The sequence below is a fragment of the Centroberyx affinis genome, unplaced genomic scaffold (genome assembly GCF_046629955.1).
Source record: "Centroberyx affinis isolate AG114_WGS23_722 - 3 ecotype Tasmania unplaced genomic scaffold, CSIRO-AGI_Caff_v1 ptg005502l_1, whole genome shotgun sequence".
Taxonomy (NCBI): Eukaryota; Metazoa; Chordata; class Actinopteri; order Beryciformes; family Berycidae; genus Centroberyx; species Centroberyx affinis.
The window spans coordinates 160241-178219 of record NW_027282760.1 but is presented as its reverse complement, the minus strand read 5'-3'; the positions used below and the strand labels follow the sequence as shown (position 1 = coordinate 178219).

Below are 17979 nucleotides of genomic sequence, written 5' to 3'. Positions count from 1 at the left end.
TTCAATGAAACTTTTGTCATTTCCATTGCCATCCAGTCACACCACTCCAACCTTCCAAATTCAAACTAGCTCATACTAGCCTATAGCTATCTAGGTAAGCTAGTTGGTTAGCCTGCTAACCTCTCAACATCATAAATGCAATGGTCATGACAACTTTAACTAGAGTTCCGGTTCCTTCTTTGCTTTTATTTTGAAGGCAGAATCTCTTTTTTCCGGTATTGTCCTAGTTAACTCTGTCTACCTTTACGCAGCTGAGTGACGGTGTTTGTAAACGGGAGGAAAAAAAGAGGAGAGGAAAGGAAAGCGTGAGGGAGATAGAGAGACAGAGAGAAAGAGAGAAAGAGAGAGAGAGAGAGAGAGAGGAGGAGGACCGGCGGACCATCCTACAAGCCGCGGTAGAGGAGGGTGAGGCTTAAAAATGTACCGTAGACTGTAGTCAAATCCGTCTTTGTTGCAGTAAAGACAGAAAGAGAAAATCTGTCGTTCACAACGGGCGCGCGCATTAACGCAAAAATCCATTTGATAGGCTGTTCCTTATCATAACATGTACTATAGGGGCTTGTAGTGTGTCCGTGCTACTCAATAGTGAGTTACACTGACCTTATCGTACTTTATGGTATTCTGCACCTCCTACGACATCACTATAATATTCCTCGTAATATCACATTAGGGACTTGTAGATCTGCGGTGATGTTTTGCGTAGCATCCGTCCGAAATTCTCGCAGGATGACTGTAGTTGCCAGTGGTCTCGGTGTTGACGGTGTCGGTAGAGGCGGCCGAGATTACCGGATTTATGGGATCTGAGGTTTCATGTCATTCCGGCTGCGACGCGACTAGGAAATGCCGCTGCAAAGCAGGCCTGTCCGTCCATCCGTCCATCACTGAATGAATGAATGAAATGCTGCAGACAATGAAGGAAAACAGATAATGCATGGTGCCAGTTATTGTTTGGGGTTAGCTCTCATCGTGCATAGGCCTACGCTGTGTGTGTCTGTGTGTGTGTGTGTGTGTGTGTGTGTTGCGTGCTTCGGCGTTTATTTGCACTCCTTTGGCATTGTGTGTGTGTGTGTGTTGTTGACTCCAAATAACAATTTATTATAAAGAGGAATGAATGGGATAAACTTGACAAGGCAGCAATGATCCAGCATGATGATATAGCTGGGAAACAGTATGTGTGTGTGTGTGTGTGTGTGAGTGAGGGAGATTTGAAGTGTGTGTGCATATGTGTCTCTGTATGTGCAGCCAGATGCTATACAGCTTGTGTTTGTGTGTGTAGCTTTGTGTGCACATAGGTTAGTCATATGTGCCTGACATGAGTGTAACACACCCCCCCCCCCCCCCCCCCCCTCCTCTAGTTGCAGCGTTGCAACATGACGGCCCTGCGCCAGAGGAAGGGCAGCAAAGGGAAAGAGGCCCCACTCGGCCCCGACTTTCAGCCCCAAAAGTCCAACTGTTGCACTGATCATCATTCAGAGAAGATCCTGCATGGTGAGTGAGTCATCCTCCAGCCCACTGAACCCGGTCCCCTTCAGTGCACGACTGTGGGGCACCCCAGGGTGGTCCTTCAACCGGGGGACCCAGGTTGGAAAGCACCCACCCTACTGAAGAGTCCCCTGAACACGACACTGAATCCCTAAGAACTTTGGTTTTTACCACTAATACAAGCATAGAACATGTTTCCCTGTTTTTTTAATCTTCTTACACCTGTGACCACCTCCATCTTCCTCATCTTCATTACTCCTGTCTTCTTCTTCTCTCCTCTCCTCCCTGAATGTCTTTGGCCCAAAAGTCAAGCGATGAAAATAAGAACAGGGTTCGTGTATCGAACCGGAATAATGCTATATTATAAGGAAAATCAAATCATACAGTTTTCGAATGTGTGTACTACCATTTCAGTACTGGTAGTGTAGTGATGTCATGAGTGGAGGATAATACACACCTCTGCGTTTGTATTTGATATAAGGAGCTAAATCTTAAACAAGCACACAAGTGAGTGTGTTGGGCAGAAAGAGATGAACTTCATCCCAAGTGGTTCCATTTTGTGTGACTGAAGTCACCAGTTTTTGAAAGGCCTGCTGGTCACTACAAGTCTCTTTAAATGTATTGTCCTTATGCTATTCATTTTCTTGGCCAGAGCTTTTGATTACACAGCATTTCTCAGTCTGGGCACATGTTCAGCACAGTAGCTAATAGTTGCTGATGCGCTGGTTAGATTAACAACAGTTGTGAATCTATGAATAATATGCTGCTTGCTAATGACTTGTAGTCTTTAAATGAATAAATAGTAAATAAAATGCATAGTCTAAATAATGCCAGAAGTAGGTTACTGGCAAAAACGTACTTAACAGTTGTTTTAATCACATTAATAACTGTTGAATCGTGTGAAAAGGCTTTGGCCTAGCTAGCTAGCGCACCAACGTTAGCTTAGCATAGCTTTACAGGCAAATTACGAATAGTTAACATGAATACAGTATTTACAATGTATGTAAGTGCTTTAGTGAATTTATCTGACCTCACAGAATACATGAATAGTATTTATCGGAGTGTACAATTGGGGGAAATTCTGTTATTGAAATAAATTCATGTCATTAACATAATATTAGTAACCGTATTTCAGTGCTATCCATTGAACAAATCTCTTAAAAATGTTTCCATTCTTCTCCAGTTGATACCCATGTGTATGTGAAAGTACAGAAGGTGTTTTGAATGTTCACAGGTGTTAGGTTCATGAAGTTACCTTAACATGTAGAGACTTGACGCAAGCATTCATTTCTAGGAAGAAAATGGAAACCATCAAACATATGACGTTGGAGATTTTCAAAGTTATTACATTTTCACATGACAGCAACAACTGACTGAGTGGTTAATGTTCCTGCAGGTGATTGGTCATGGCGGGCAATAATCTGGACATCGGTCGGCTGGTCGGTGTCTGTTGGTCTAGGCCTGCTGTGCTGCATCTATGTGGCAACGCTCCATGAGAACGACCTGTGGTTCTCCAACATCAAGGTGAGGGGGATTCACTGTCAAAATGTCCAGGTCAGGTAGTTCTTTTTGGAATTTTGGAAAAACTTAGGTGGTAAAACAGTGAGGAGGATTTTAACTGGCAATGTGAGAAACTGGTCACTGGAAGTCTGTTCATCTTCTACAACCAAATGAATGACGGCTAATGTTGACTAATTATCTATAGAGCCGAGCAACCAAAAGAAACCCAGCCAATGATGATGGTTGACCAACTTAGCTCTCAACAGCCGATTATTTTTTGGACTCCTATATACTGCAGTGACACATTTCCATAAAACACATGCCATAACCATAATAGAGGAGGATTTGTTCTGGTATTTAACACTTCTCAGTGAAATACTGAGAGTTTGTGTTTACTGGCAGGATAGCTAGCCATTATTAAACTTAATTGGAGCTGCAACCAACAAGGTTGCTGCAAGCAACGAAAAATAGTTTTCCAAAGGTCATAGCTACATGCCTGTATGTGAATGGTTTCATGCTTTGCTTTAGGATTCAAGAATCTGTTCTCTAAGATTTTGTTTTCCTTCATAACTGCATGTGACCAGCTCAAACTTCCTGTTGGGAATATCCTGACCACCCACAAAATATCAGAACTGGGCGACCAAGCAACCAAGTTGATCACATTCCCACCTCAAGTTACACTTTGGGAATTCAGTGACAAGCTATGCGGCTACGGTATTTTGTATTGACACTTAAGTGTATGGAAAAACCCCATGTAAAAATATATCCACTGAGCATTGTTAGCATGTGCACATGTAAATGTCTAAAAGGTTTGTAAAAACTATAAACATAACCACTGGCTGTATTTGTCATTCGGCTATTCATCACCAAGCGTTGCTTCTCAGCTTGTGCCAGACCAGGAGGGGATGTGGGAATGTTTAAAACACATGGACCCAAACACTTTTATGGGGCTCTTGCTGAGAAGGGAGCAGAGATGGCCAGGATGATGTGTCTGACGCTTTTATATGGAGGTTATCTAAGGATTTGGCATCGGCTTGTACGATTCATCAAGATTGCAGATGTGGGTATTTACACATGGAAAATCTCTCCCAAGTTGTTCATTATACAACGATTAATCCATCGAGACACTTTTTTTTTTTGGCCATTTTCTGCTTGTTATCTCAAGAGGAAATGTTACTCCAGCATCACTGCCAAGCTCCCACATCCCCCTGTCCAGTTTTCTTTCTAGAGCGGTCTGCAAACACATCATAAACACTTCATCCTGCAATGGGATGATTGTTTTTCCATACGTTGCCAGGCCTGTTAAATGAGCCCCATTAAGTCCTAAAGCACCAGGGCAACCAGTTGTTACAGAATCCTCTGTCCTGTTCCAGTCTTGTACAGCAGCAGAACATTGTGCACTGCCAGATATGATGTCATTTTCAAATCTCCCTACTAGGGCTTCACCTACACTCTATTTAAGGTCAGGTTATTAAACACCACGGATTTATAGCTGCTTGACGTGGCATAACAGAGCACTCAGTCAGGGTCAAAACTGGGGCAAAACTGTGACTCAACGTTGTTGCCAGCGTTGTTGCATTTAGTGGTAATAGTCGCCTTTTTATAGTAGATGTATGACCTGGTAAAGAGAGAGAGACAGTCAGCGCAGGTTCGGCCTGGTTTAGTCTGGCCTGTGTCTACACTCTTAAAGGAATAGTTCACCCAAAAATGAAAATTCTGTCATCATCTACTCACCCTCATTCCAAATGAAACACAGGTGAAATGTGTTAGTCCATATAACACACAGGGAGGTTGCCAGCACAACTTGGTAGCAGCCTTCTCCAAAACAACTTTGTTCCAAAACAAAACCAGCCAAACAATCACACTGTGAATAGAAAGACCTATACACCATTATTTGTTGCAAATCAATCAGCTGTAGTTAAGATTTGCACTAAGTTATGGTGTAAATATACTGTAGGTCTTTTTGGAACTCTGAAGAACTGGTCCCCACTGACTTCAGCTGTTTTGGAGAAGGCTGCTATGGAGTTGTGTTGCAGCCTCCCTGTGTGTTATATGGACAAACTTCACCTGTGTTTCAAATGACATGAGGGGGAGGAGATGATGACAGAATTTTCATTTTTGGGTGAACTATTCCTTTAACAGAAACGGCTCCAATATGTACCAGAAAATTGTTTTCTAGGCTTGCACCATAGCAGAACCTTTTTTGGAGCTATAAAGAACACTTTTAGAATGTATCAGAGGTGGGGACTTGTGTCAGATGATCTGAATTGCTTGAGACTTGCCTTGATGCATGAAGAGAAGACTTGAGACTTGACTTGACTTGGGTTCTGGTGACTTGGGACTTGACTTTGACTTGTACTATGATGACATGAAAAGGTTCTTAAAGTCTTGGCAAAAGATCCTGATTTGTTCTGACTTGGTGTTCTACATTTAGATTTGAGACTTGACGTGAGACTTGACATTAATGACAAGCACTTGACTTGACTTGGGACTCGAGTAAAGTTGACACACCTCTGGAATGTATGAATTGTTTCAAAGCAGGAGTATAATAGGAACTTCATTTAAGAACCATCATGTCATTCCACCAGCTTTACCATTTTTAAAAATTTTAAAGCTGCACTAGCTAACTTCGCGCATTGGCGTCTCCAAATGGCAGCAAGAGGTAACCGCATGAAAAATTGGACTTCGATACCCAGAAATCCTCTAAGGTGATGTCAGTAAACTGCACACAGCACGCTCCTGTTTACCAGCCGGCCAGTCTGTGATGCTTTATATCAAAGGAAACCAAAGAGATGAGAGAGGAAAAGATCAAACGTTGCTCACTGCTGTTTAGAAGACAATTTGGATTTCACTCTTAAGTTTTGACTCATCACTTCCTATGGGTGGAGAAGATTTCCCACCAGTGATCATATGCAACACCACAATTTAATATGGGACAATAGGGTGAATCTACAGGGTATCGATTAGTGGGGATGAGACTCTTCACCACTTTGTGATTTAGACTCATAACAACCTCATAACAAAATCTTGCCCGGTGCAGCTTTAACAAATCAGAGAGCTCTTTGCGTCATTACAGCTCTATAGAACCGCTACCCTAACCAAAAGAACTCTCTTTCTTGTGTTGGGATAGAACAGAAGAGAACAGAGGAACAGAAAACAAATACAGCTCAGATATGTGGGCAGGCCCTCCGAAATGGAAGACCCAGAATTTGTCTCATCTGTTGGCGGTAATTTGCGGTGCCAGGTGCTTCGCCTGGCGCCCGCGCAAATGCACAACACGCCTCGACCCACACGGAGGCAATCTACGCAGGGTAATTTGCGAGCGTGTGTCATAGGGAGACAATCAAAGCAGCACACCCAGCTAATTGAGTAGAATCCGTGCGGACGCAGCTTGTAATCCTATGCCGCTTTCTACTTTGTGTCTGCAGTGTGCGTATGTGTGTGTGTGTGTGTGTGTGTGTGTGTGTGAGAGAGAGATAGAGTGAGTGTGTACGTGTGGAGGAGGCAGACAGATGCTTTCATTCATAATAAATGCGGGTCACTTAACAGGCTCGGTGAACGCTCCCCTGAAATGTTCCCACATGAGAAAGCGGGCTCTTGAACACACTGTTTGGTAGCTGACATCATCGCACATTGCCGCGCATGTGTGTGTGTGTGTGTGTGTGCGTGTGTGTGCGTGTGTGTGTGTGTCTATGAAGTCTTTCCTTCTGTTAATGCTATCACAGTCTCTCTCTTCAGAGTCCATGGCAGCACACGGCACATTGTACAGCCAAATGACACACACTCACACACACACGCTGTTTGAACCCTTGCAGCAAATGGCAAACTCGCTGCTGTTGTTCTTTCAACCGGTCGAGATGATACATTTAATTACTTTCCTTTTTTGAAATCCCTCATCCCTCTCTCTCTCTCTTTCTCTCTCTCTCTCTCGCTTTCACTCGTCCTCTCTCTTGTCTCACATCCGCGCACACGCTCTCTTAAGTGCCTCCAGGTCAGTAGGATGGAAAGTGGCGTGAAACATGCCGGAAAGTCATTTCGCGAGTCCTGCCGGTCCCTGACCTGACCTCGCGTGACTGATGATATGGAAGTGTGAGGTGTTTCTGTCTGGGAAGGTCCGTGGGGAAAGCTGTTGCTTTACAGAACAGGAGCTGCTTTTAATAATCGCACATGTGGTTCCCTCACTCATGTGTCGGGGTGACGTCGAGAGAATGCGGAGGGTAGAGGGGTCTGGAAGCCGTAGAATCGTTGCCATGCCTCTCACGTATTCACTCCTACAGTCTCTCTCTCTCTCTCTCTCTCTCTCTGTCTCTCTCACACACACACACACACACACACACACACACACTCTTGCATGCCCCATTACCACCAACCCTCTCCTTGTGTTTTTGCAGCGTGGACAGCTGGGTTCATCCGGCCTCTTAAATTCATCAGGTGTGAAGTCATGTCCACGTCGGCTTACAGAGTTTATTTCAGACGCGCGCTCCCGGGCTTCGGCTCCATAAACCCTCTGACAAATGTTCCCCGCGTTTTCCGAATGATATTCCAACCGCTCCCCCCCCCTCCACCCCCTCCCTCCACCACCCACCCACCCACCCCTCCACCCCCATCCCTTCTTTTTCTCTTCCTGTGCGTGTGTGTTTTTATAGACAAGAGGTCACCATTAGTCGTCTCTTTCCTTTCCTTTCCCTCCCTCCCTCTGGCTGCTGCAGTTATCTACAGCCCATCCTGTTGTCCGCAGACTTGCTGGAGCTCGGTCCTCGCAACTTTACGCTGGTTTTCTCTCTCTCTAGTCAGGAGGCCTTTGTAAAACAGCCGCGATCGCGTTCTTTTGTTTTCCACGTCTCTGTTGGTGTTCAGGGGAGGCAGAGGTCAGCGGTCCGTGTTCGGGCTCCGGAAGACAAAAGCAGAAAGCCGGTCTCGAGCTCGGATTCTTCAAGCACCACATCAGAGAGAGATGGGAATTATCTGGAGACCCAGAGAGAGGAAACGACAACAGAAAAAGAAGTGGACAAAAGGATTGGTGCTTTCTCAGAAGTGAACTAGCTTTCGGGGTGATGAGCACTTGTTAATTAGCCCTGTTTTCTTTGACCTTGATTTAAACTGAGGATTAGCTATCTTATCAGAGTTCTTGTTAAAAAGCCAAGGCTTGTTTTGCCTCAGGCAAAAGAAGGAATGGGAAGGAAACTAACTGCCGATTCCTTGGGAGAAAGCTGTTGCATATTTCCTTTGGCGAGGAACTAGGAGTGATTAAAAAGCTAATTCATTTGGATTCACTTCAAGAAAGGAAAATACATCACATTTACATCTATTGCTGTAATGGATTTAGATCAGGGCTGCGCCATGACCCAGGAACATGGTGTTTATCTCCTTGGATTCAGCTCATCAAAGGATACAACAACTTATTGATAATCTCCCTCTTGCCGGGCGATGGAGCTTCGTCAGAGAGTCAAGCCGAGCAAGCTAGAGCATAACCGGGGCCTTTCAGGGGCCGCCCCGGCCGGAGGGAGCTGCAGTAACGCCGCGCGGGGGGCAGCGGGGTCTAATGCCACACAGGCCGGGGGGTCAGGGGAGCTTTCTCCGCCGGGAGGATCCGGTAATTGTTCCGGTTCAGACATTCTGCCCCGGTGGCCTAGGCGACGGTGCGTTTCCATGGCAGCAGGGCTGGTATTGGCTGTGTTGCTGGCGCTGGCTCAGGCCTGGTGTGTGAACTCCATACATGAGAATCTGCTGTGGTTCTCTCAACTCACGGTAGGGAATAGTTTGGTGACAGGATGTTGTTGTTTTTTTATTTGCAATTTTGCAGCCTTAATTAACTAGGCATTTCAACTAGGGACACATTCTTTTTCACAGTAACAGCCTGAAGTATGAGTTGCAGGGGTTCCGATGGTACAAACAGAAATGCTCACACCCATCAACTGCCCACTATAAACCACAATCTAGAGCAACTAAACCCCACCCAAATCTGTGGTGAAGCCTGACATCTAATGGTGAAAAGTAGGGTCCTGAACTGGCCATCTGCTATTGGCTGGTCTTTATGCCAGGTGATGTCACCTTCTATAGAGTACAACAGGTGGTGACATTACCTGGCACAAAGACCAGCCAATAGCAGATGGCCAGTTCAGTACCCTACTTTTCACTATTAGGTCACATTTTTGTATCGCGATATACTGAATTTTGAATCGTCCCATCCCTATTACCCAGCCATGTTGACTAAGGGCATACTCACACTACTGATTGATTGACTGCTCCCATGCTGACTCTTTATGATCAGAGTAACAACTACTACCAACTTTTCTACCGCTACTTTCCCCCCTGTTCATCCTGGTTGTTGTTGTCGTAAACTGCCAGCTGCCTGGATACCATGAATCCCCGCCTCTTCTTCGTTGTGATTGGTCTGCTCACAAAAAAAAGCCGTCCTATAAAATGATCTTTTCTCAACTTTAGAAAGCACTTCACTCTGCCTCAAAAGAAACCAGGCACAATGCCTTTTCTAAAGTGACCGCTTTTCATTCGCCTTATGGCCACTCACCATTATCTTTAATGTTTTTTTAAACATGGTCTAAATTGAGAATTAAATGCCTTGCTCAAAGGTTAGAAGCTTTTATGGTTGGGTTGGAAAGACTCATTCAATTGTCGAGGGTTTTCATACCATCAATATTCCTTTTAAAAGCCTGCTTCTTGCTTAACTACCATATTTAGAGTACCTTGGATTGGATTGTACAGACTGCGCTCACAATGCCAGTCTCTCATTCACTGTCAGTGGAGTTTTTTTTCAAATTTCCTCCTAAGGACATCCTTAAAGGAGAGCTGTATATTTTCTCTCTTTGGGAGAGACTTATTCATGTGATCCCTTTGTGATTTCATCCATTAAATCTACTTTAGTCGTGAAGGTGAGATGTAGCTGAAGGGGAGGAGCTACAGGCTACAGAAGGGATTTGTAAGGCTTTAGTCGGACGTAGATTGTGCAAAAACGGCTGCAAGTCAATATTTTATGTAGTTGGTGTGTGTGTGCATGTTGCTTCAGGGTGGATTTGCTCTTTCACGCGACTGCATTTGTATACATTTCAGGGTATTTGCTTAATGAGATTTCTTTAAAAAACGAAGAAAAAAACGGAATATGAAAGATTGAATATTTATTTTACGATATCCCGCTGCTTGTTCACTCTTTGCTCTCTGTTATACTCCTCAGTGGAACAGTAATCATGCATGGCCAACAGGAAATCTCTTGGGAAGACACACACACACACACACACACACACACACACACACACACACACACTGTGTACCTGTCTTATTGTTACTGTAGAGGATTACCAATGTCTTAGCTGCTCCTCCCGCTGCTTCTGCTTTTATTCCTGTATTTCTGTCATGTCTTGCCAAGATATCTGTTTTCCATATTATAGAGAACAGAATGTCTGGGTTTCACATAAATGTCTTCCCATATTTGCTTTCCATTTCAGGAAGTTGAGCGTGAGATCTCCTTTCGGACGGAGTGTGGACTGTACTACTCCTACTACAAACAAATGTTGCAGGCCCCGTCCATACAGGAAGGTACGCATTATTATGATATATCTTTTGGCCAATCAGTGTTGTCCACCTCTGATATGATGGTTATGATACCATTAGATTGATTACATATTCATTGTATAATTGATAGTAAACTGGTTGTCTATGGGAAGACCTTAACATGAATTGATTCTGACAGGACATTTTGACTGGATTCCACAGAAGTAGAAACAGTTTTAGTGTCCCATGATGGTCTAAAAGCGGCTTTTCCACCCTGACAACAATAAAATTCCGAGGAATTTTTGCCATCAAAATAGTCAAATTTAGGATAAGATAAAAATACTATAATTCTAATACTATAATAACAACTACTATCAGCAGCTTTAATCCAAAAATATTGGTGTGCGCCTTCTAAAACCCTCGCACACATGCCATTATATGATGAATGAATCAACTCCCGACTTTCAGAAGGTGCATTGCTATTAGGGGAAAAAAAACAACTTTTGTTTGTTGTTTGAATCCTATTGTTTTGATATTCAAATTAAAATATGCATATTTGCATATCAGTTTACACCTCTTTTTCTCAGTGGAAAAAGTCAGTGCATTTTCATATTTCATTCTAAGTAGTTGATCATTTGCAGAGGGATTTGTAAAAAATGTTTAAAATACCTGCAGCATGTCGAATGTGGTGGCCATATCTACAAGTTAAGTGCTTTTGCATATAGGGAACTATTCATAACTATCAAATACACCATACAATTAACTATTCATAGGTGCATTTGATGATGATTTTTTGTCATTTTGTGAAACTGCAGTAGTTATAAAAGCAAAGTCTTGTATCTCAAAATCGACCAATCCAGCAAAAATCCTCTCCAGTAACAAGAAGAGACAGGTTGGAACATCTAAGCTCTAAATGGCCTGATGGCTGTCACTGCCCACTCTCACAGGGAGAAAAGAACATGTTTCTTTGTCCCCAGCAGACACTTCATCACAATTACACTCGTGACGCATCGTCTGGTCTGTGGGAAATTAGTCTAATTATTTTGTTCCCTTCATCATGCAAAACCCCCTGGTTGAAAATAGGTCTAATTTTCCACTGAGGCAAGTTGCTGAGCGGTGGAGCAATCGGTGCAGAGACCGGCTGACCTCTCTGTCTGTCCACTCTTTCTTCTGTCACACTTGTTTTAAAACACATTAAGGAAACTATTTGAGGGAGGGAGGGAGGGAGGGAGGGAGGAAGAAAGTAAGGAAGAAAGAAAGAACTGCAGGAAAGGAAGGAACAGTGGAAGGAAGGAAATGGAAGAAAGGAAGGAAAAAGGCAAGGATGGAGGGAAAGAAGGAAGGAAAGGAAGGAGGAAGAATGAAAGGGCATAAGGAAGGAAGGAAAGAGAAGGAAAGAAGCGGGGAAGGGAGGAAAGGAAAGAAAGGAGGATGGAAGCAAGGATGGAAGGAAGGGAGGAGGAAATAAATAAAAGAACAAATGGAAGGAAAGGACAATGGAAAAATACAAGAAAGTAAGGAAGAAAAATAGGAAGAAAATGGAAGAAAGGAAGGAAAAAAGCAAGGATGGAGGGAAAGAAGGAGGAAGGAGAAAGGATGAAGGGATGGAAGGAAGGAAGTAAAGAAGCGGAAAGGAAGGAAAGGAGTGTAGAAGGAAAGAAAGGAAGGATGGAAGTGAGGCAAAATGGAAGAAAGGACGAAAAGGAGAAGGAAATAAAGGAAATAATAGAGGGAAAGAAGGAGGGGAAGTAAGTAAGAAAGTAGGGAAGGAAGGAAAGAAGAAAGGAAAGGAGTGGAAGAGAGGCGGAAGGCAGAACGACAGGAAGGAAGGAAGAAAGTAGGGAAGGAAGGAAAGCAGAAAGGAAGAAAATGCAAGAAAGGAAGGAAAAAGCAAGGATGGAAGGAAAGAAGGAAGGAAAGGAAGGAGGAACAATGAAAGGGCATAAGGAAGGAAGGAAAGAGAAGGAAAGAAGCGGGGAAGGGAGAAAAGGAAAGAAAGGAGGATGAAGCAAGGATGGAAGGAAGAAAGACGAACGAAGGAAGCAAGGAGGAAATAAATAAAAGAACAAATGGAAGGAAAGGACAATGGAAGAATACAAGAAAGTAAGGAAGAAAGATAGGAAGAAAATGGAAGAAAGGAAGGAAAGAAGAGAGGAAAGAGGGAAAGAAAGGAAGGAGAAAGGATGGAAAGGAGGGTAGAAGGAAAGAAAGGAAGGATGGAAGTGAGGCAAAATGGAAGAAAGGAAGAAAAGAATGAGGAAATAATAGAGGGAAAGAAGGAGGGGAAAATGGAAAATGCAAAATGGAAGAAAGGAAGAAAAGAATGAGGAAATAATAGAGGGAAAGAAGGAGGGGAAAGGAAGTAAGAAAGTAGGGAAGGAAGGGGGTGGAAGAGAGGCGGAAGGCAGAATGACAGGAAGGGAGGACCAAAGGAAGGAAAGCAGAAAGGAAGGGGAGATGGAAGAAAGGAGGAAGAAATCAAAGATGGAAGAGAGGAGGAAGGGAGCAAGGGTGGACGAAAGAAAGGAGAGGGAAGGCAGAAAGACCAGAAGGGAGGAAGAAACATAAGAAAACAAACACAAGCGAGGAAGAGAAAGAATGATAGTAGTGGGGGGCAGTGGGAGGTTCCATGGCCTCACTGGGATGAAGAACACAGCGGTGATGAGGATGACACGGCCCAGCCTGCGGCGCTGACTCAGCTCTCTGCTGCGGTTCTGATGTCACCGTTTGTTTCACATCAGACCGAGCGCATTGTAACGATACTGCACCCAAAGCCCGACTCGGAATAATGACCCCCCCCAGTCGCTTTGCATGAGCTCATATGAGGACGGTACCAGCGTTTTCAACATGGCATAATAAGCCATAATTAACAGCCTCTTTGGAAGAACCTCCTCATCCTCCTGTTTAGATGCTGTATTAGTGGCGTGACATTCTGGAAAAAAAAAAAAAAAAAAAGGGACACGTCTCTTAAGGTCATTTTAAACCACACTGTGGCAGACTATGGCAGTGACTTCTCAGTACAAAATGGGTACAGTATTTTCAGCAAGTAATTAAAACCATGCAGAAGAGTCTGGAATTATCTCTTATCCATGGAAAAAAAAAGACAGGACAGCCATGTCAAAAACACTAATATTGTTCTTTAAATATCACCGCATTGTGTAAATTAACTACATTTTGAGAAGCATTCACAGCTGTTCTCCGGTGGTTGTCACGTAGCCAATTATGAATCAAATCATATCACTAAGAAGAAGTGTGTGTGTGTGTGTGTGTGTGTTCCCAGGACTCTCCGAGTTGATCCACGACAACTTGACAGAATCCAAGAGGACCATTAACCTCCTGCAGCGAATGAATATCTACCAAGAGGTCTTCCTCAGTGTTCTCTACAGACTGCTACCCATAGAGGTGACACACAGCACCCAGTCAGCTATTGACAGTAGCCTCACATAAAAAATAACAACAAAAAAGCTTATCGTAATGACTCCCACAATTTCCAAATTATTACGTTTTGTGACAGAGGGAAAGGAGTTTCAGGCGGCCTTTCGAAACAAGTTGTTCTGGTTCTGTGCAGAAACTGAAAAGGAAAAGTAATCTCACGCTCCAATATTATGAAAAATAATGTTTTTTTGCTTTTGTCAATATTGTGCACCGCTAAATGACAGTTTCACCGAGCACCAAGTCGGCGCTCTGAATACTAATCATGGTGGGAATCTGTCAGCCGCTTGCTTAAAGAGTTGCTGTGGCATTTTACATTTTGGTCTTTTTAGTTGACATCTCTCGGCACACTTGTACCTGTCACATCGGAGGAAAAGGTTTCTGTATTGGCACATCAATTAACTGAGAAACAGCTACTTAGCATTGTTAGCGATCTCGCTGTGACAAGAATGTCGGGAAGTGAAATATCAGACCGAACTTTGAAATGTCACAGTGTCCCTGAGTGCCGCAGTCAGCTGCCGTCACTGTAACCACGGCTAGGACTGTTCATTCACAGCGCCTTATGAGCTAATAGTTTACAGATGTGTGTGTGTGTGTGTGTGTGTGTGTGTGTGTGTGTGTGTGTCTGCGTGTGCGTGTGTGTGGTCCAGGCGTATCTGGAGCCAGTGTATTTCTACATCTACACGGTGTTCTCGCTCCAAGCGGTGTATGTGATCGCTTTGTACCTCACAGCATGGCTCCTGTCTGGTTCCTGGCTGGCTGGTGCGCTCACCGGGATCTGGTACATACTCAACAGGTGGGTAATGTGTGTGTGTGTGTGTGTGAACATGAGAGAGCGAGGGGGGGGGCGGTGTATGTGAGTGTGTATTTTGAAACCAAGAAGTAAGGACTTTTCAAGGAAGTAGGCCCATTTTACAGTGGGTTCTCAGCACATGACTTTGAGCCAATTTTTAGGCCCGATGTTGATGTCCTGACTGGATTTCAAGATTGAACTGATATAGGGGAGCTGGCGCCGACTGTTGGTGTGGTTAATCTTGTACTGTGAGAAGGGTAAAGAATTTGTTTTAGTAGATAGGTAAAGGACTGGCTCTCTTGTAGAGGTGTTAAAGATTCGGTCTCGTGTAGAGGTGTTAAAGACTTTGTCTCTCGTAGATAAAGGATAAAGGACTCGGTTTCTTGTAGGATAAAAGGGGTCAAGAACTCAGTTTCCTGTAGTGTGAGGGGTTAAAGGACTCGGCCTCTTGTAGAGGGTTAAAGGACTTGGTCTCTTGTAGAAGGGTAAAGGACTCGGTCTCTTGTAGAGGGGTAAAGGACTCGGTCTCTTGTAGAGGGGTAAAGGACTCGGTCTCTTGTAGAGGGATAAAGGACTCGGTCTCTTGTAGAGGGGTAAAGGACTCGGTCTCTTGTAGAGGGATAAAGGAACACGGTCTCTTGTAGAGGGGTAAAGGACTCGGTCTCTTGTAGAGGGATAAAAGACTCGGTCTCTTGTAGAGGGGTAAAGGACTCAGTCTCTTGTAGAGGGATAAAGGACTCGGTCTCTTGTAGAGGGATAAAGGACTCGGTCTCTTGTAGAGGGGTAAAGGACTCAGTCTCTCTCTTGTAGAGGTGTTAAGGACTCAGTCTCTCCTAGAGCTGTTAAGGACTCTGTCTCTGCCAAGATCATTTCAAACTTTCAAGACTGGAATATCTCTGGTAGTCAATGACAAATCTCTGACAGAGACTGGCCATAACCAATGAGAGTTGAACATACAAATAGGAATTAAGCAAGCTGCTGTCTTATCTTATGGTAATGGGAGCAGTGCAAGGCTCTGTAGGTGAAACCCAACAGAGACACTCTGCATATTATGTGATGCTCCTTGTCATCAAATGGTTAATCCCTATCCCTAACTTGATTTCAAGTTTGTTTGCCTAGACTAGCAGTTTGCCAGTCTTTCATTTAGTGTGAAATGCTTCCTATTTGGAGCTGCTCAGTGGCCAGTAGGGGACTGTGGTTGTACTGGGCAGCTCCCATATGAGAATATGTGTAACAGTATGAATGTGAAACAGGACATTGCTGAAAAAGAGCGTTAACTTTCCCTGGATAAATAAAGGTATGAAAAGAGAAATATTGAGTGATGAATTTAATTTATAGTGTAAAGACCTGATCACAGTGTTTTGCGTGTTGCTTTTGCCTTGCTGGGCACCTCACGTTTTTTCCTTTCGTGGCGGCTCTTGTTTTTGGAAGAGCACCTTGAGTGTTGAAACTCAAAAAAACAGTTGCACTCAGAAAGGATCCCAATGTTTGTGTTTGTTTTTTTTTCCTCTACCGTTTTTTTTATTGACTATCCACTCTCCCTCCCTCCAGGGTAGATACCACTCGTGTGGAATTCACCATCTCCCTCAGAGAGAACTGGTCTCTGCCCTTTCTGGCCCTGCAGGTCGCAGCTATCACGTGTTACCTCAGGCCTCACCTCACCGCCATACAGCAGGTACAGACACACACATACACACCCACACACACACACACACACACACACACACACACACACACACACACACAACCAAAATCAAAGCTACTGACCACCCTGACCTCATTGATTGGCCTTGACTTGACAAACCCAACATCGGAACAACCAATCAATAATCTATCGCCTCTTTGCACATCACACCAGCTAACCTGTGTGTGTGTGTGTGTGTGTGTGTGTGTGTGTGTGTGTGTGTGTATGTGTGTGTGTGCTTTCCCTCCTCAGAAGGTGATGGTGTGGTTGATGTTTGTGACGACCTTCTGCTTCTGTCTAACGTGGCAGTTCAACCAGTTCATCCTGCTGGTCCAGGCTCTCATCATTTACACCCTGGACTGTGTGGACCTCTTAACAGCTGCACAGGTATGAAAGACCACATGCTCTCATTCTTCATGTAGACTGACCGGGGGACTTTAAATTAAACTCCACGCTTGTGTATTCAATGATTAAGTGTATCGTTATTTTAATGTAATAGAATTCCTTATTACCAAGCCATCCTTTTGAAGTTTCACATGCACTTTGTGTGTGTGTGTGTGTGTGTGTGTGTGTGTGTGTGTGTGTGTGTGTGTCTAGGTGACCACTCTGTACCTTGTCCAAGTGAGCGGTCTGCTGAGTGTGTGGCTCCTCCAGTTCTGTAACTCCATGATACTGGGCTCGCTGGTCCTCAGCTTCATCGTAGCTGCGCTCTTCATCAAACACTGCCAGGTTGGTGTGTGTGTGTGTGTGTGCGTGTGTGGGAAAGAGAGAGAGAGAGAGAGAGAGATAGCATGACAGTGAATGCCAGTGAGTGTTAGAGACTTAGAGTGAGAGATAAAAGAGAATGAAAGTGAGTGTTTGAGAGTTGAAATGTAGGGGAGAGTGAAAGCACAGTCAGACTGTGTAGACAGTTAGTGAGTGGTAGTTAGCATAACAGGCGCACTCACCCCATCATATGAGTGGGCTAGCCTACATGAAAAACACTACAAAACTCTACTGTAACCTAAAGTGTGGTGTAATAATAAGTGAATATATACAGTAAGACAGGACCCCCCCTTAATACTACTACTACTGCTACTGCTACTGCTACTACTACTGCTTCTACTACTACTACTACTGCTATTACTACTACTGCTGTTACTACTACTGCTGTTACTACTACTACTAATAATAATGATGATGCATTTTATTATACTGCACGTTACATTCACAGTGAATCTCAAAGTGCTATAGAGTTAAAAAAAAAAAAAAAAACCCAGAAAAAAGTAATAATATTCAAAAGTTAAGCAGAAAAGCCTTCCTGAAAAAAAAGGTTTTTAGGCCTTGAAAGAGCTCAAGGTCTGCGGTGCCCTTGTTGATTAGGTAGGGATGGGACGATATATTGAAATTCAATATACTGCAGTACAAAAAAGTGACAATACGTATCGTGGGGCAGAAAAATGAATGGTGGTATTATCTACAGTTTATTCTGCTGTAGTAATCACACATGAGACGCTTGACCATCACAATTTCACAAGCTCTCCATCCAAATTATATTATTTGCACTTTGTAATGACATTTGCAAATTGTTTACATTCTAGCA

The 17979-nt window shown here is 43.7% G+C and overlaps 1 protein-coding gene across 1 annotated transcript in view; it reads left to right on the top strand.

The window, feature by feature from the left end:
- The first annotated feature begins 281 nt into the window (after positions 1-281).
- dpy19l3 (dpy-19 like C-mannosyltransferase 3) overlaps positions 282-17979 on the top strand; it is a 48571-nt gene continuing 30873 nt past the window's right edge. The window contains 9 exon segments of the mRNA XM_071546855.1: positions 282-405; positions 1356-1488; positions 2879-3006; positions 10443-10533; positions 13769-13890; positions 14571-14716; positions 16265-16388; positions 16650-16784; positions 16995-17126. Coding sequence (XP_071402956.1) covers positions 1371-1488; positions 2879-3006; positions 10443-10533; positions 13769-13890; positions 14571-14716; positions 16265-16388; positions 16650-16784; positions 16995-17126 — 996 coding nt within the window. The 5' untranslated portion in view covers positions 282-405; positions 1356-1370.